The sequence below is a fragment of the Caretta caretta genome, chromosome 3, assembly GCF_965140235.1.
Source record: "Caretta caretta isolate rCarCar2 chromosome 3, rCarCar1.hap1, whole genome shotgun sequence".
Classification (NCBI taxonomy): Eukaryota; Metazoa; Chordata; order Testudines; family Cheloniidae; genus Caretta; species Caretta caretta.
Genome location: NC_134208.1, coordinates 146,412,136 through 146,431,915, shown reverse-complemented (window position 1 = coordinate 146,431,915; position 19,780 = coordinate 146,412,136). Strand labels below are relative to the sequence as shown.

The following is a 19,780-nucleotide window of genomic DNA, read 5'->3' as shown; positions in this document are numbered from 1 at the left end:
TTAATGGTCATCTAAGGGACAAAATTTAAGTTTTACTTTTTTGAAGTTTGGTTTAGATTTCCATGAACTTCTCTTGATGAATAAAATCGTTGTGGTATGTTATATGTAACTGACATTTTTATGAATAAATTGCAGATATTTTAAGTTAAAGTCCTTTTCCATCTATTTTTGGTAAATGTAATGAATAACGTATTGTATAAACACTGACTACTAGGCTCTTTGATTTTCTCAGTGACTGCAGAGACTGGTACTGCAAGAGACGATCCCCTCTGCAGCTGGTACAAGACAATTTCTTAGCATGTTTCATTAGCACAGTACCATGCTTTGCTAAGCATTGTACCAAAGATGAGTTTAGGGAGAATCTTTTATTTATTGATTTAAATAATTATAAGGGTATATTTATTGAGATCTGCATGAAAGACTAGCTTGAGTTCTGTTCATACAGGTATCTGCAGGAGGTGGGTTACACTGACACTATACTGGATGTGAAGTCAAAACGAGTGCGAGCTTTGTTGGGCCTCTCAAGTGATCCATCAGACAGGGAAAATGACAAAAATCAAGAATCAATGGTAAATGGTACAGAGGCTGAGATTAAAGAAAACGCAATGATTGGGTAAGTGCCTAAAACAACAAATGTTATCTTTGTATATAAGTGCAACTTATTATTATTATTATTATTATAAATCTAGTTTATGTTCATTTGAAAACGTATACTTTTTATTCTTCAAACTGACTGAATATTTATAGCCAATTCTGTTTTAAAATTTTAAAGGATGAATATGGAAGCCACGCTAAGTATGTTGCTTCTTTATGAGAATCTTAATTTTATTTCCGTTGGAAGGTGACATTAAGAAATCAAACCTTCTTATTTGTGATACATCTGTTGTTAAATGCTTTAGGGAAAATACCAACTGCCAGAGTCATCTTTTTCTTTGATTTATTGGAAACCTTAATATAGATTAGAGGCCTCTGCATTCTGGTAGATAGTGCTTACTGTTATAACAGTATAATCTCTAGTAAGCAGAGGATTTTATTTATAGTATCTGAAAACATTTTGAACATGGGTAAGTTTTTCACTGTTATAACTCTCCAACTTTGTGACTAGTGTTTACATGGATAAATATGTGAAATTCTGGATATAATCTAAGTGTAGCTTCCATATGTTCATGCCAATCCTTTTTTGATATAAAAATCTAACCCTTTCAAGTTTACTTATGTTTTGTTTACTAAATAATATTTTGCTGAAAGTATTGTAAATAAATGTTTTAATGTTGTCACACTTATTACCATTAATATCTGAAGCTCACTTTAGGTGTTCAGCAAAATTATTCCTTGGTTCTTGACTGAAATACTGTAGCTTTGAAGACCTTAAACTAATAAAAGGGATGCTGAGTCATTTTGATTAAAAATCTGTGACTGAGCTCTGTACTCCCAGAGGTAGTATTACCACCAACAAGCAGTAGACCCTTGTTTGTCTAGGTTTGGCCTCTTGTTTCACAAGCAGTTGTGGTTTAAATGTAGCAGAGGGTAGTGTCCTTTTCTTTTGAAGTATAACTGCTTTATGTGGCACCTAATCTCCAAAGGGAGTTCACAATAATCCCAGCCAGTAGATAATTTACTGGCATCAGGCATGTGTGCAGAGAAGTTATTTAATTAACTAATTTTCATGCTATAATTAAAATTATTCTGTTAAATGAGGAATTAGGGCATATGAGAGGACCCCAACCTGTTAAATTATTTTGTACTTCTAAATAGTTAGCAAGCCTTGCCCTGAGGAGGACATCCTCTGGTTGGCAAGGGCTGCTGCTGCCAGGGCACCTTTTTAAAGGCAGCCTTCCTGCTCTGAGGTAGTAACCTAATGGAATTGACTATTTGTTGTAGAAAACTGATATTGGGTTTGTCAGATACATTATTCTCCCTTTCCATATTTATCCTCTTTATTCTCTCCCACTTTCTCCTATGATAGTTTTTAATTTTTGTTCCAGTCTTGAAGAAATAGTGAGTTCTGACTGCATATATAGCTTTCAGTTTGGGAGTTGTGAATGATTTGTTTTTGAGTTAAAGTGGGAGTTAAGCTCTCTCTCCCTCCTTTTTGTTTTACTTGAGATTAGTGGAGTGTCATTTTCCATTAGTTTGAATGGACGATCGCTCCAGATAGGGAGATATGTAATGGGTAAATTGGATTGAATGATGGAGCTGAGCTAGTACATTTAAAGATACTTGTTAGGAGGATGCTCAGTAGAGGAGATAGGCCTTGGAGTTGGTGGCACCAGATACTTTGTGTTGCCTCCTTCAGCAACTCAGTTCTCCTTTTTGAGAACTATGCATGTAGTGGGGGTGTAACTGTTCCTTCAGATTTCTTCTCCATAAGCTTTGATCTTACAGAGCTAGGTCTGTTTTGAATAAAGTTAGAGAGACAAGGTGGGTGAGGTAAAATCTTTTACTGGACCAACTTATGTTGGTAGAAGAGACAAGCTTTCCAGGTCACCCAAAGAATAGCTCTGTGTAGCTCGAAAGCTTGTCTCTTTCACCAACAGAGGTTGTCTCTCTAATTTCAATAATACCTGGGACCAGCACTGCTACAACAAAAACTTGAATAAGGTTAACGTTTGCATTTGCAGGCTATTTCTGGCTGTGAGTGTTCAGTGATCCACCAATTATCTGTCGTTCTAGAAGACTTGCAGTTGCAGAATTATGGTATTGCATGTGTAGTCTGAGAAATTGCGATGTTCTCATCTCACTTGTAACGCACAGGGTCGCTAACTGATGAGAAGAGTTTAGTTGAGGATCTGGGTGTTTTATGTGTGTGGAACATGACAAATGTTATGGTTCAGTTCATGTATAGATCCTCCATTATATGAGGATTTCATGATGGAGTTCTCTGAGCTTTCAGAGTAACAGCCGTGTTAGTCTGTATTCACAAAAAGAAAAGGAGTACTTGTGGCACCTTAGAGACTAACCAATTTATTTGAGCATGAGCTTTCGTGAGCTACAGCTCACTTCATCGGATGCATACCGTGGAAACTGCAGCAGACTTTATATATACACAGAGAATATGAAACAATAACTCCTCCCACCCCACTGTCCTGCTGGTAATAGCATGCATACCGTGGAAACTGCAGCAGACTTTATATATACACAGAGAATATGAAACAATAACTCCTCCCACCCCACTGTCCTGCTGGTAATAGCTTATTTATGCATCCGATGAATCCGATCGGTATGCATTTATGCATCCGATGAATCCGATCGGTATGCATCCGATGAAGTGAGCTGTAGCTCACGAAAGCTCATGCTCAAATAAATTGGTTAGTCTCTAAGGTGCCACAAGTACTCCTTTTCTTTCTCTGAGCTTGTTTCTGCATTCTTCAAAGATGTCAGCTCAGACCACTGGTTTGCCTCTTCTTAGAAGTGAAGGATGTCAGGGTTTTACCAAAGGATTGAGAAGAACTCTTGCAGGGCAGAGTGTATGACTGGCCAACTGTGTTGTGAATATTTTGGATTGTATGGTATGTGTGCATAGGCGATCAACTATCATATCTTATATTACAGTGCAGGAGGTATTTCATGCTTCTCTCCCTTCATTTCAGTCCTGATGGGCTGCATGGCCTGTCTGCTTCCTCAACCTCTAGAAGAGCACCAGTGCTGAGTACGTGATTGAGATTAAGGGCAAGCAGGATGAGCCAAGTCCTAGTCAGAATATTTGTTCAGCCTTCAGAGACTTGACACTGTCAATCCCTACACCCAAGCAAGTCAGCCTCTAAGAGTATTTCCACACTGCAATTAAAAATCTGTGGCTGGCCCAGGCCAGCTGACTTGGGCTAAGGGGCTCAGCTAAGGGGCTGTTTAATTTTGTGTAGATATTTAGGCTTGGGCTGAAGCCTGGGTTCTAGGAACCTGAGGGGTGAGAGGGTCCCAAGCTCGAACATCTACACTGCAATTAAATAACCCCTTAGCCCAAGTCAGCTGGCACAGGCCAGTTCCGAGTGTGTAATCGTGGTGTTGACATACCCTCAGAAAAAACTTCTGCCTAAATTGTGGGAAGAACTGGGGAAAAGTTTAGATGGCGTAGCTCACTCTCCACTGGCCCAGAGGAAAGTGTACCCAGAGTGAGGCACCCCATTAGTCCCAGACAGCTTACTTTTCTAAGAGGGGGAAAGAATAGGGGAGTTCAGTCAGCTCCACCTCCTCCCCACATCCATGGTGTATGGAAAGCTGGTGGAAGATTATGAAGCCAGAATAAGCTTGTGATTGGGGGCAGGAGGGAGACAATGCCTGAAGGCATATGAGGTGGTGGTGGTGATAGTAGTAGAGAAAGAAGTGATTGGAGGGTGCTGTGATAGAGGGTATGCGGAAGAAGAGCAAAAGGAAATGACAGAGAAGAAGAAAAGAGACAAATTGATGAGAACTCTGAGACAGATTGAGAAGGGATGGAAAAGAACATGAGTGAAGGAAGTAAAGACCACAAACTAGGGGGAAAGAGGGACTTTGAAAGGCACAGAAGGAAAGAGAGGAAACATGTTACAGTTTGAGGGAAAAGAGATCTCAGAGTAAAAGAAGGGGAAAGCACAGAGGACACACTAAGTTATAATGTTTAAAAGATTTTATATATATACTGTGTGTAATATATATATATATAGAGAGAGAGAGAGAGAGAGGGAGAAAGCTGATTGGCCAAAGTGACTACCACACAAAGAGAACTCATTCAATATGTGCAGATGTAATGTTGGGAGGAAATCTCGAGAGTTAAACACTTAAAGCTACAGTATGGTCATTACTTACATTTTCCATGTGTCTCATTATTATTGGAATGTAAGTTGTTAGTAATTAGCTAATACCATTTCAGTTTGTAGTAAATTAATACTGTAGGAAAGGTAGTACAAAACTGGGGGATGCCAAGTGAAGAACTGTTAGTCAGTGAAATGTAAACCTTCAATACAGTCAGATAAGATGCGATGCTAAAGGGGCTTCTGTAATGTGATAACTTATAACTTTTCTCAGGATTTGAACATGTCTAGGCTACCTTCCTATTATGTAATAATGTTACAGTAAAAGTACACATAAATAATTGATTTGTAATCAAAGTGGATAAAAATCCATTTTTTATGAAAATATCGAATTTTTAATTTTTTAAAAAATTCTTTTTTTTTTTAAACCTACTTAAAAGGAAATCTGAATTTAATACAAAATATGTTGAGGCCTAAACTTACTATATTCTCTTAAAACATCTCAATAATAAAAAAATGTGCTGAATCCATGAGCCTCTATCAAAAACTGAATTCAAGGCTGCTTTTCTGTGTAAAGAAAGACGTTGTCCCCCGTTTCTAGCTTTTGAGGTCAAGCTTTATTAATATGGCATAATAAGTCAGTCTAAGTAACTCATTTTCAAGAGTCTTAGGCAAGTAGGGACTTACGTTCCAGTCACTTTCACTTAAGCATATTTGAAAGTTTTCCCAGGCTGCCCTGAAATAATCAGTTTAATTCACTGATTGCAGTTAGTCCAGCTGTTTAATATATCATTTAGATGTAAATGTGAAACATGTTAAATTTTATATATCCAAAACATTTAAGGTTGTTTTGGTTAATAAAAAATAAATTTTTATGTGCTGTTTTGTGTGTTTAAATTCCAATTATCATCCTTATACAGCTTGACACAAATCATGACCAAAAAGTTAATTATCTAGTAAAGGAAAAGAACAGTTTGGATAGACACCTGTCAGGGATGGTCTAGATCAGGGGTCGGCAGCCTATGGCACGCATGCCAAAGACGGCACGCAAGCTGATTTTTAGTGGCACGCTGCTGCCTGCTGGGTCCCAGCCGCCGGCCCCGCTCAGCCCGCTGCTGAACCCAGGCCGGGACCCCGGCAGGCAGCAGCGTGCCATTAAAAATCCTGCCCGCCCTGGCCCGCTCTTCTCCCCCCCTCCCCCCCACCACCCGCAGGGGCAGGGTGAAGAAGCTTGGTCCTGCCAGCTGCTGCTGCACAGCAGGCAAGGTCCCCTCTCCCCTGCCGTGCTGGGTTCCTGCCCCTCCTCCTCTCCCTCCCTGCCGCTGATCAGCTGATGGCCTTTGCAGGGGAGGGGAAGAAACGGAGCTGCAGTGCGCTTGCTGCTCCAGGGAGGAGGCGGAGAAGAAGTGGGGACAGGACTGTGGGGAAGGGGGGGGGGGAATCAGGGCATATCCCCTCCAGCCCCCTGCCATAAGCCACTCTGGGCAGGGGGCTGGGAGCACCCCCAGGACCCTAGCCTACACCCCCAGCCCTCTGCACTGACCCCTGCACCTCCCTCACATACCCCCAGCCGTCTGCCCTGACTCCTGCACCCTCCTCACCCCCTGCAGCTCTCTGCTCTGATCCTGGCACCCCCTCACACACACACCCAGCCCTCTGTCCTGACCCCTGCACCCCCCACACACCCCAGCCTTTACTCCAGCTACCCCCCCCACATACCCAGCCTCCCACACCCCATGCCCTGACTCTTGTACCCCCCACATACTCACCCACACCCTGAGCACCAAACGGGAGCTCCTGCACACACACACCCCCCACACACATTCCTGCCTGCACCCCTCGCACCAAATGGGAGCTGCCCAGGTAAGCACTCCACACCCAAACCTCCTGCCCCAACCCTGAGCAACATTTTCTAACATACTGAAAACGTACAATTAATATGAATCTGAAAATATTAATCTATATAATTGCTTAAATAAATATATATAAATAAATGTATGCCTCCTAGATAGCAAAATGATGTATCAAATCTAGTGTAAAGGCTCTATTTTATTGCATGTCCATGTATTTTAATGGTTTTACCAGCCAATGAGCATGTACCTTTCTTAGAAAATAGCAGAAGTACAATTTGATTTAAAATTATTTAAATCTAGTCTTTCCACTTGATGCTTTTAAATCATGGTTTAAATCAATCCACCATGGTGGCAGTCAAGGTTTAATAAAAGGACTTGCCTGCATGCCAGTGGTGAATGAATTTGTCTGACAAATGCCAGTCAAATTTTGCACTTCGAGGTGATCCCCAGAAAGAGGATCTCATGTGATGCTTTTATACTGTCTGCTTCTAGCACAGTATCTTACGTACGAGCATTGCACCAAGTGCAGCAATTGCTGTTGCTACCTCAGCCTCTCTCGGCACTAGTCTACTGCCTTCCACCATATAGACCGATGTCTCTCATTTCCCTCCTGTCCTCTACCAAATGTCTCTTACTGTTGTTCGGATAAACCCTGTCTTCTTCCCTTGTCCTTGCATGAAATCAAACTGGCCAGATGTCAGGTTTCTGGGAGGAAAGGAGGATACTCTTCTCCTCTCAAAAATGTAATCACTTTATTTTTTAGGGTTTTTTTTTTAAGAGGGAAAAATTATTTTGCCTGTTGTGCACACATCCATTATACCATATCTCACCTGACCTATGTTCATGGCCAGCATTTACTCCTGGGGGAATTCTGTGCTACTTTATATGTGCAGACTTCATGGCCCCTGCAGATTTCTTTGCTTGCCCACAGAAAATGGTGGAGAAGCAAAAGGAAGCCGCAGCGCAGGCACATCGGTTTGGGTGCCTGGAGCAGCCAGCAGAAATAAATCACCATGGGGGGGGCTGGGGATTCCCCAGCAGGTGGCTCCTACCCTATGTTGGGCTCAGCTACAGGTCCCAGCTGGGCTGGGGAGGAAGAAAGATGAGACTTGCTCTTCCCCTGCTAGGAGTGGTTGGGGCCACGTTAGACCCACCCCCCGAATCTTCCCCAGCTGCAGAAAACTCCACATGCTTTCCCCCACTCCACTTCCTGCCCCCATTGCTCCTCAGCTGCAGGGGGGGGTGGGGGAGGCGGAAGGGAGGGAGGAGGTCATTGTATGGGGAGCTGCTCCCCATCTGCCCATCCCGCAAGCATCCAGACCCCTCCCTGCCAAACCTCACCCCGCTGCACCCAGACCCCCTCTTGAGCCCTGCCCCCCCCAATCCCCACCCCCTCTGCATCTGGACCTGCACCGCTGCACCAAGACCATCCCCGCACTTGAACCCCCACCCCGACAAGCCCCACCCTGATGAGCCCCTCAACCCCTCTGCCCCAGCCAACTGCACCTGGACCTCCCACCCCACCAAGCCCCATTCCCCCAGCACCCAGACTCCCTGCTGAACCCCAACCGCCCTCGTGCAGCCAGTAGCCTGTGCTTTCCACTGCTCTGCTGGAGCTTCCACATTTATTTATTAATAAATAACATTTTCAGAATTTTGCAGAATTTTAAAATATTGTGCTCAGAATTATTATTTTTTTGCTCAGAATTTTTAAGTGCAGAATTTCCTAAGGAGTACCAGGATTCTAATGTTCAATGCTATAGTGTTGGCCGTAAATGCTACATCTCTGGAAAATGGGAAAATTTCCATGAAGAAGCTTGGAACGCTTGGGGTGACGGTGTTAGGAGGCTGCTTTTATTCATCTCAGTGTTCCTATGTGGGGAGGACGAGGGTAGCAGTAGGCAGAGCTGCTACTGTGGTAGTACTGTGAAGACAGTGACTCTTTTCTCATAGACTGAAATGCTTAACTGAAGATCTGTGAGTTTCTAACTACTTCAGAAAATTGTTTTAAGTCTGGATAGTCTCAGCTTTTCACATGTTGATGTTGGATTTCCAGTAGATTTGCTGGACAGTATTTTTGGAGCACCATGCTCAACTTACTCCAATTGTCTGAAAATCATTTAAGTTAGGAGTTAAAGTTTTTCCTGCTCATAGTCTAGTATATCAGTAGCCACTAGGCATATGGCTGAATATTTGTCTTTTTACACATTCCTGTATATCTGCTAATGTACAGATCCTCATGAACACTTTAACACTCAAGAACATCATGTGGATTTGGGATGCTTCCTGGAAGATTTTGATTCCATTTATGAAAACATTATTTTGATAGCCTGACACTGATAGTCCTGTTCCCACATGTTTCATGGCATTTAAAAGGGGAGCTATGTTCACTTTCTTCAGATCAACTCACTTGCATTACGGAAGATAAGTACAACTTCTGAGCATGAATGCACTCAAAAACAGATACTAAACATAACTTTCTATTAACATTTGAAATTTCCAATGCCTGCAGTGAACAGAATGAGTGCTTTTCCCACATCAAATGTTTTATATCATTAAACAAAACAAATGGAAACTGCCTCACTAAAATGTCATGTGTAGCCTTGTGCAACATGAAAGTATTTAAGTATCTTTAGCTTACTCCTTAAATCTTCTTTTTAATCACTTTACCCCTTAACTGAATCCTAGGTAGTCCAAATTAATTTCTTTTTGAGGGTATATTTTTATTATTGACAGAAGAATAAACATATAATAGAATAAAACTGGTGAAATGGAATAAAGGAATAAAATGTTTAATAACAAAATAGATAATTTATGATGCTGAGGACTTGATAAAGAGGCTCAAAGATGAGAAACTGCATTTAAATGACCAGTTGAAACTCATTCCAAGAGTTCTAACATTTATTAAAAAATCACTTTTTTAAAGGTTAAGGCTAATTGGGCTGTAATCTCTCCCTAATCTCAAACTGGATTTGTGCCTTTTTATTTTAATAAGGCTGATTTCTGTTTCACATCTTACACATGAGCAAAATAAACTCAAGTGAAAACCGTCATGGAATCTGCTCCCTAATGTCAGGAGAATAATTAAGCATTTTTCCATGACCCGGATTTATTTTCTGGAGTGAAATAAACCATTCCAACCAAGACTTAAGCAACTAAATGTCTTTCTACTCCAAAAGGCAGAATACCTGAGTAATTCCTGCATCCATAAATCCTCTTAGCACTTACACATTTAATAAACCTGCTCTTTGTGTACTGGCTGATGAACATACATAGTGTGTGTTAGCATACTTATAAAATGGTTTATTGGAAAAAAAATTAAACCCCTGAATTTAATTGGAGGAAGGAAATAATTCCAAAATAGTGTGCGAATTCAACACAAATAGTAAATAAAAACAATTATAACACTGAAAAACTATTTTTTATTTCTAAAAATCGCTTTTTATTCCCCTCCTTTCCTCAATTCCTATCTCCCTCTTGCTTTACCTGAGTGGGGCTTCAAAAACAGCTGTTTTTGCCACACCCAGACACTCTCACCAGATGAATTTAAACAGGGCTTCTGAAGGAAAACTACTGGGCCGGTTGGCTTTAGCTGATCATTAGGAGTAATGCTTCAAACAACAAGCAACACCTTACCGTGTTCTTTGAGGTCCCACTCTTATTGATCCAATTAAGACACTCGGGCCTGTGACAACAGCTTCACTTTAGAAGCCTCTCTCATTACACTGCCACACATCTATGACCAGGACCAGTACCTTGTTTTTGGAAACCTCATACAAGGCACTTCTGGAGTGAAGAGGAAGAGACCAAAAAAAAGTTAATAAATAGGGGAGAGGGAAGCAGAGAAGAGGAGAGAGATGAATAGAGAAATAACTTTTAAATGTTACCCCAATTATTTTTTACAAAAATTGTTTGTGGAGTGGTATAGTGATCTGGCTAGTCAAGCAGCCTTATCTTTTCATGTACATTTGTTGGGACATAATTATATGGGCTGAAAGCTGCTTCAGTCAGTAAACTTGCAGTTTACATCCAAACCATTTTGTAAGTATTACTTCCTACTTTTAGTTTGTATTGCATTGTTTCTTGTATAGTGTGTTAATTCATTGGAAGTTTCAAAGAGACTGTGACAGACTGTCATAAATTTATACACAAGGTAAAAATTATATTAAAGCAGTTCTACAGTTTTATTTGGTGACATGTATTTCCATATTTTCAGTTATACTGCATTATAAAGGGCCTGGCTCTCTGCATGGTAATGAAAATTCTTCAAAACGTTTAGAGTCATTAGTCATAGAAAAGAATAAGCTAATTGATATGTATGCATGTGTTTTCTGTACTCCGTCTGAGACACAGCTCAACTAAGATTTTGGCAGGCTTGAAAGAACTTTCATACCATGAGAAGGGAGTTCTTAAAGATACTATGGCCTCACATTTGAACAGATTTTGTTGGTAGGAAGAGAGAAGGAGTCAACAAAAACTAGCTTAGGAAAGTGATGTAACATATATATGAGGCCCAAAGCAGGCCTTGGGGAGAACAAAAAGCTGTATTTCCTGTAAGTAGGAGAGGGGATTTTGCTAAAACACACTCTCCCACCCCTCTCTCTACCCTGGTCATGTTAAGCCTTTCTGGTGCTCTAGATTAGGCCTTCGAAACTGTGGTTCAGACACAGACTTTTTCTGTATTGGCCTGATTAAACATTTTTTAGTCTAAGTTGAGCCTGTATTTAACTATTTTATTTTGTGAATTTTCTCTGTTTCTGTAATATAGCAATAAAGTCTGCTTTTATTTAAGACTACCTGTCTTTGGTCTTTGATACTATTAGTCACTGACAAGAGTCTCTGAGAAGGAACTAACCTCTTTCCTTGTGGGAGGGAGGGCACAGCAACTGAAAGATTCAAGGTGGGAGGAAGGCCCCAGTAATTAAAAGATCTGAAGTGTCATAAAGACAGTAACTGTCTTCAATATAATATTATCTAATTTCAATAATTTAATTTTAAATTATAAAATATTATGGGTCATGTTAGAAGCAGCAAAGAAAATTCAATATGCTCTTAGTGGCATCATCATTAAAAACAGTGAGTTAAACTTTAGTGCCCCGTGTTTTACAGTTTACTGTATTTGAACCAGCTCCTAAATTTTAGACCTTGAAAGCCAAATGAACATTATACATTTTGGACTAGTGCCTTATGTTTTAAGGTTTTGACCAACTGGCTTCCAAGCCAAAATTTTTGCTGGAACAACAGTTCAGGGCAGGAATTGAAGTTGGTATGGTCAGACCAGTCATATCAGTGAGAGCTTTAAATGATATCTCTGGAGTACTTCTCATAGAACAGAATTAGGGGCAGGGGTGTATGCTCTACATTATCTCAAAGAGGATTGGGAGTTCTGTGAGGGTAATTATGCTCTTTATTCCAAAAAGGAGTGAGTTCAGATATTTCCCAAATCTGAAATCATTAAAAAAGCATATTGTACCACCCGGTCCTCTTGCCCTCAATGTGTGTGCTAGGAATTTCCCCGTAAAGGTGCTATAGGGAGGGGTGCCCTCAGCTGAGTCCTGTTTTTCCCCCTCCCTAAGGCTGCTTCTGTCATTATCCTGCTGTTTAGCCTTTTATCATTATCAAGATTACGCTTCACACATCGACCAACTTTCAACCACAGGTTTCACTTTCAACTATTTAAAGCTTTTTCTTTTGGTATTCTAGAATAATTGGTAATGTAAAGTTAAAATCTATTTGATTTTTATTGAGTTAAAAGTAATTTTAGTTACTACTCTTATCCTTGAGTGGTCCTGCCGGTTTTCTTCAAATCACATACTCATAATTTTTAATGATTTTCACTTTCCTGTTGCTTTGTGAACCGTAAAGGAAGCTGACTAAACAGGGTAAACCTTGAAACTGACTTTACACGAAGTGCTGTCAAATGCACAATATAAACTAAAAAATGGATAAGTTTTCTCTCATATTTTTCAGCTAACAGCATTTTTAGACATCACTTGTAATAGCAAGTAAAAATATTAGATATTTATGTGATTTGCCAAATGGCAAGAATATCACAAGTAAAAGCATTAGGAGTTAATGTTTGCCAAATGTTTACCAGAGCACAAGGCAGAGAAAACATGTCTGCAAGGTGAAGCTTCATTTATCTGTGTACCTCTGGGGTTTGGAGTTTTTTCCACTTGTTTCCATCTGTATTTAGCTTTCCTACCAGAATCTTTGTTCAGAGTTCTGTCCCATTGTGAGTAGTGTTAGGCTGATTTAGTTTTATGGATTCTTATTCATCCTAGGAGTTTGAAGTACTGATTCACTAATTGTGTTTATTCTTAGGATCTCTTTTACTGTACTGTATGTTCATCAACATTACCTTGATTAATGGTCACAAGGTCTAGCTTGGATTCTTTCTCTTAACCGTTATTGACATACCAACTCTTCCTGTTCCAGAGACATTTTCTGGATTTCTGCCAGAATTGACAAAAGTAATGTTAGCAAAATTATATTTTATTAAATGTTAACTGCTCTTTAGAACCCCTAGTACTTAATTTAGTCTTAAACGGATTTTTTCCCCTCATTGAACTGTTTTACAGTAGCAAATTTAGTACTCATCAAAGGTGCGTGATTGATGGGTCTGGAGCATTCTATTTCCCAGCAAGATGGGGGGCATCACAGGCAGCAGTGAAGTCATATTCTGCTCTGTCAGATTACTGTGCCCCTGTGAATGCTTGAAAGCTAGCTTGGTTGTCTTGGCTCATTCAGTCCTTTTGCTCTCTACTGCAACTGCCAAGAAGGGTGCCAGTTGTGGTGGTGTTTTGTGATGTGGGCCCAGCTGGAAACTGTTCTAAAATACTTCAGAAAATTGAAGCAGCTAAGTTGGGAATTGCAGCTGAGCAAGAAATAATTACAGGGTGTTTTTAAAAAAAAAAAAAAGAGAGAGAGAGAGAAAAAAGGACCCATCATTAATATTATATTGTTTGCCCACAAATATAATTACATATAATCATTGTCCAATTTTACCAACTGACTTATTTTTATCTTGCAGAGCATTGGTCATTACAGAACAAAACAACCAGATTGGTGAATGCAAATTTTTTTTGTTGTTTTTGCTCTTCTTTATTCAAAATATGTTTTTTATCCAGGAAACCAGAATTGACAGACTCTGCCTCTCTGCTAGAGACCTTCAAATTTCTTGAAAATGCAGCTTCAGATTTCAGTGATGAAGATGAGGATGAAGATATTGAAAGAAGAGAGAAAACAATGATTGATACCTCAACGGTGGGTCAAAAAAATCTCATTGTTGAAAAACTTGTGGTGAACAGAAAAGTAAAAGGAAAGTGTGAGGTTAAGGAAAAGTAAACAGGCTGATTCTGTGTCCCTTATACAGGTGCATCCGCGTGTGCCCCATGCAAATTATTAAACACACCCCATATATGACTAAATGTATATCTGCCTAGTTGGGTGTGCAAGATTGGAAGCGTAAGATATGTACTTCTGAATTTGTGTGCACAAAGTAAGCGTGCCTACTTGGAGCCTGAAAATTATCCCCAAATGTTATTTTTTACTCTTCTTTGGTCTATTCTGTTAGTTTTATTTAAAAAAAACCAAACCTCCTGCCACCACCTGCTCTGTTTGAATCCAGAAGTTTGTGAACCTAATTATTTTTAATGAGCAACTGATCAATTTTATTTTTTAGGAACCACACACCTTCTAATTCAATCTTCTGCCTTCTTTTGGTGTTGAGAAGTATAATCTGTAATTCTAAATCAGAAATCCATTTGATGTGAAATATTTGCTTAAAATTTTTAAACTAATTTGAGGAAAATGCTTTTTTCAGTTTCCCAAAACTTATTACATTTCATTTTTAAGCAGCTTGTAGAGAATTTTAAAGTAAATGTACCTGTAATATATGAATAAACCCAACCCTATTATTTAACCCAATCCCGTTTTGTTTTGTCAAATTGTTATGCTTACAAGAAGCACGCGGGAACTTTTTCAGGGGAAAAGGCAATACACCATGTTTATTGAAGATACAACAATTGGCATATACATTCAATCACACCACACACACAAACACACACTGTCCCACCAGTCGATGTTATAGTTACCAGTCTGGATCAATCTATTGGCCAGCTAGGTTGATCACCAGTAGGGAGGAGCCGGGTTCCGTTGGTCACAAAACGATGCTCCGGGGAAGTCTTAGCAGGACGAACCCAAAGTTTCATGGCAAGGCACCCTGTTTATATAGTGATTTTCCTTCATTGGGACTAATGAGTTTTGCACCATCATGTAATCAATTGTTGTTTGACGAGTGCTTGTTTTCTTTTATTAAGTTCCTCAGGAAGTTATTCCATGCTGGTTGTGATTACAGCTATCTTGTCCCCATTGATAGGTGCCTGTCTCATTTTTAGAGTCGTTAATCTGCTCTCCTCTGACATTTAAATAGGGGCATGTTGCAGCCTCTTGGCGCCCTTGCGTCTGTCTACGGTTCCTCCCTAGACCATCTGGTTCGGTGATGGCCTTTACACTTATCTCTTAACACACACATTCCTTATTCACACACAAAACAAAATTAATTTACACAGAACATTTTGAACAGGAACATCAAGTTGCAATGCAAAAGAAAACAATCATGGCATTCTTTTGCTTATTTTAAAGTGCTAAATCTATTACAAATTGGTGACCCTCAAAGGTCTGTCACTGCCTTGAAATCAGCACAGACAGATTCTGGCTGATGTATCTTTACCAGTGGCCCATTCGGCCATTTCTTTCTGCTATTCAAAAAGGTTGGCTGGCAGGATATGATCAAATCATACACCAACATATTTAATACATGCTACATTATTATTCTTCATCCTTCATTCTAAATTATATAAAATACAAACATAAAATCCTACTACTACACAATGACTAAACTTCCCTTTGAGTATACAATGTATGGTAAGGTTACAATTGATCAAATGAAAATGTCTGAAAATGTTGTCCTAATAAATCATGTTTGTCTAATCAGTGGTATTTAAATATAATTTTAAAATAACGGAACAGTTAGTTGTTTGATGGTACAATGGTGATTGACTTTGGAAGTACAAATAAATGCCCTTTCTTTCTCTGTCATCGAGGGACTGCCGTCTGTAACAAGCAAATTTACTTTCTGCAGATCTAAAAAATTTTTTTCAATAAGCCTTTTACCTTTGCAAAAATGATCTCTCCTGGGTGTATGTTTCTAATGGTATTAAGCACAAAAATTCTTCCTTGAAAATTTCACCATCATAAAATCTAACAGTGATAGCTGGGCAGTGTCATTTAAATCGCTTGATTCAGCCTCTTTAAGAGATGTGTATTTGGCATTTTTAAAATCATAAAGCAGTACTGACAGACAATCCTTGTAATTTATCTCCAGTCTTTCCACTGCCATAAAATTAGGTAGGGAAACTTGCTTCACATGGTTCACAATGTCATCTTTGTTTTTATCTCTGGCAGATAGAAAGTCATAGGCAAATGGTAGGCAGCACATCACTATTCGTGAATTTAATTATAAACATTTTTTTAAGGGGATCTGGTAGACCACACAGGAAGCCTTGGTGGAACACATTTGGCTCGGAGGCTGCCTATTGAGTATCATTGTACTACTGCTTAGATCAGCTTAACTATGCCACTCAGTGGTGTGGATTTTTCATGTAGTTATGCCAACCTAATTTTTTAGTATCGATCAGGCCTAAGTGAAATAAGTACTGCTCAAAAGCAGTTTTTCATTGAAATAGACACCATTATAATTTACAGTAACAAGGTGCCACAAGTACTCCTTTTCTTTTTCTGAATACAGACTAACACAGCTGCTACTCTGAAACCAATAACAAACCTATGTCACTGGTTAATTAAATGACTTTAACCTAGACAATCTGCTTTTGTTGTAGGAAAAATTAAATTTCAGTTGACAAGTATAGTATGAATTAGTGTAGCTTAGAACTTTTTGTTTTTTAACAAATTACTGAGATGGTGTTAAAGTGACCAAAGAAAATACAATTTAGAAGTGACAAAAGCATAGATGGTGGTGGTAAAATGTGCAGCAAATAGGCAAGGTCACCACCATTTTGCCCAGCAAAGATGATTCTGAACAAATCAGTTTTGTAAAAAGGGTGAACATAAGAATACAGACTGTCACACTTGTAGACTATCCCTGGTAAATTACCAGTATAGCCCTTACTGTGCTAAGGTTGTGTATTGACTGCTTTAGGGTGAGGAAGATTGTTGTTTTAGACAGGACTTTCCTTTAGATTTACTGTTTGAATAAATCAAATGTGTTTACTTTGTCCTGTTTCCTCCCTGCCCCCGCCGCTAAAATAGAGGAACCTTATGTTTAATTTTTTCCTGCCTCTGTTCTAACTTTGTTAGTTCCACGTGTGAAAGCAAATAGTACTGCTAAAAATACAAAGTTGTATTTTTAGTTTAATTTAGCTTTTTTTTCTTTTTATTTAGATGGTGAGGAGAAGAGTGGTGTCTGATAGCAGTGAAGACAGAGATACAGAAGAAGCTTTGAAAGAGTTTGACTTCTTGGTTGGATCAGATGAAGGAGACGGAGAATCTAGAAGTTCAGGAGATGGAACTGACTGGGGTAAGGGAGCTTAATGGATCACACCAGAAAAACAGAAAATAGATTAAGCACAAAAACTGAACAGTATTTTGCCAAGATCGCTACATCTTTAAAGGAGCCCTACTGTAAATCCTTTGGTGGTAGACTGAGATCCTGTTACTGGGAGACTGAGATATTGTTACTTTTCTGTATGCAGCTTTATGCACAGATTCTTAAGACATTCACATTTTTGTTCAGTTGTTTATTTTAAGTAATAATGCAAATATATATAGTTTAAATAATCTCTGTAGAGTTCCAGTATCTTTTCTATCTATCCAAACTATAGAAGCTCTATAAACCGTTGATTTGTCAGATTGTGAATGTGAATATGAGAGGTTTTTAATCTTCTTCCCTTCCTCCCACTTTAATCCAGAAAGCAGTATGAGTCATAAAGGTTTAATTATTTTTTTTCCATTCAAATGGCAGCAATTTGAGCAGTTTGGTCTATTCTATTGCTCAAATCCCTTTGAAAAAGATAGCAGGCATATATTTAAATCCTGTTTAGTTAGGGAACTTCATAAACTATTGTCTAGTAATATGTGGTTCAAGTTAACGTCTTGCAGCCAGATTATCAGAACCTAGTTTACTTTGAAGAATTGATTATTTAAGCCCCAGCATATTACGTAAACTAGCTGCATGCCAAGCTGATAGATTCTGAGGATATTTGGCCCAGTATATAAAAGGTTGAGAGGCTGCAGTTAACTCTGCTGGTGGGAGGTCATGAGCTCCCTAAGCCCCCCTCATAGCCCAATGCATATCTCTAATTCTCTCACCACTCATGAACTGGTTACAGGGAAGAAGAAAGCTTTACTTGAGCTTTGGGCTTGCAGTAACCCTCAATGTACTGAAATCACTGGGCCTGGGATTGAAGCCTAAGTACTTACTTTAAATACAGCTACAAGAATTCCCTTAAGTTATTAAAAGGCCAATGATTCTTCCCCAAAAATAGTTCTTGAAAGGCATACTGGTATTTGCTTTTTTTATAATTAAACCTTTCATCTTTTCTGCTTTCTGAGCATACTGTATCTAACACTTGTGCTGCTGAAATGTGAATAGGGTGAGTTTGTCAGTAAGCAGTCCTATGTAATCTAAGGTGTTAAATAAATTCTTACTAACATTGATGACAGCTCAGTACAGATTTACAAAAGATTTACTTTCCAAAAAAAATAGAAATGTTATGGAAAGTTATAATTTCCTTTATTATAGTTGTATGTTTTCAATCCTTGTAAAACTGGATCCAAAGGAGGTTTTCAGTTCTTTATATCACATCTTGTAATTATAGTTATAATAGTCTGTTGTCATAAGCTGCCACACTATGTCATTATAAATTCTTTATCAATTCATTTAAGACACTTATTTGATTTAAATTAAATTAAAAATTAAATGTAATAATGTCTTATAACTTAATATATTGGAAGTAGGGGGAAACAGATGGTAAAGTTGTTTAAAAATTGCTTTCTAGCTTTGAACAGTATATTTTTTACAATAAAGTTTTCCTGAATATTTTTAATAGTAATTTATTAAACAGGTACAATGGAATGCCATGACTGACTACTTCTGAGAGCCTTTAGAGTTGATCAGATCTATGATTTCTAAACTAGAAAGCATTTACATACTAGTTCAAAGTCCACTTTGTAAAATGGATTAAATATGATGTATGGTACATGCAGGAAGTATGTAAGTGTGTATTATCATAGGCATGCCATAGAATATTAATGTCTGAAGTTGTTTGCTGACAACTGTGGCATCTATATCCTGCATATTTCTAAACCTTTTTTTCCCAAAGGAGAGCAGAAATTCTATGTCAAATCTGGGGAAGAAAAGCATGATCAGCTAAAACTTCTCTTCTGATTTCAGAAATGGTGGCCTGTTGTCCACAAACAAAACTACCCTGCCCTGCCCTTAAATGTAATGCTGCTTATATTTCATGATCCATTTTTATGCTACCTCTGTATTACACTTCTGGGGATGTCTCCAGTGCTGATGAGGGGATTGTTTCTTAACTTCTACCTCCAGCAAATCACCAGACTTGTGGAAACTGGGGAAAAATCTGCGGTGGAGAAACTGATACACCCTCCTTCTCCCCTCCCTCACAATATATGTGGAAAAGATCCACACATAGAGTAGATCTTCTGTACATGGGTCAAAAGGACTTAACCCATCGATGGCCCATAATAATTTAGCCTCTTCCCTAGGAACTTTTTTTAACTATTGATATTTCTCCATTTTCAAAGATGTTCCAAAAATAATTAATTCTTAGCACAACTATTTGTTTTCTGAATTAGTCTGTCATCCATGGAAGTAACGCCTCTTTGATCACTGTTTTTTGTATCGTAATTCTATCCAAGTCCAATGTGTTAGTCTTCTCCAGTTTATTAGAATTTATAAATACTTCTTCCATGGATGTGTTAATGTCTTCACCTCATGTTGATGTGAAGAAACCATTTATATCAGTGGTTCTCCACCAGGGGTACATGTACCCCTGAGGGTATGCAGATGTCTTCCAGGGGGTACGTCAACTCATCTAGATAATTTTACAATGGGCTAAAAGCACTACCGAAGTCAGTACAAACTAAAATTTC

At 38.8% G+C, this 19,780-nt stretch overlaps 1 protein-coding gene across 3 annotated transcripts in view; it reads left to right on the top strand.

Moving 5' to 3' along the window:
• Nucleotides 1-19,780, top strand: part of STRN (striatin) — a 106,603-nt gene that overhangs the window by 53,198 nt on the left and 33,625 nt on the right. For all 3 annotated transcript variants that reach the window (XM_048843683.2, XM_048843684.2, XM_048843685.2), the window contains exons 5-7: nucleotides 446-613; nucleotides 13,711-13,846; nucleotides 17,045-17,180. In XM_048843683.2, the coding sequence (XP_048699640.2) occupies nucleotides 446-613; nucleotides 13,711-13,846; nucleotides 17,045-17,180 (440 nt within the window). The remainder of the gene's footprint in view (nucleotides 1-445; nucleotides 614-13,710; nucleotides 13,847-17,044; nucleotides 17,181-19,780) is intronic.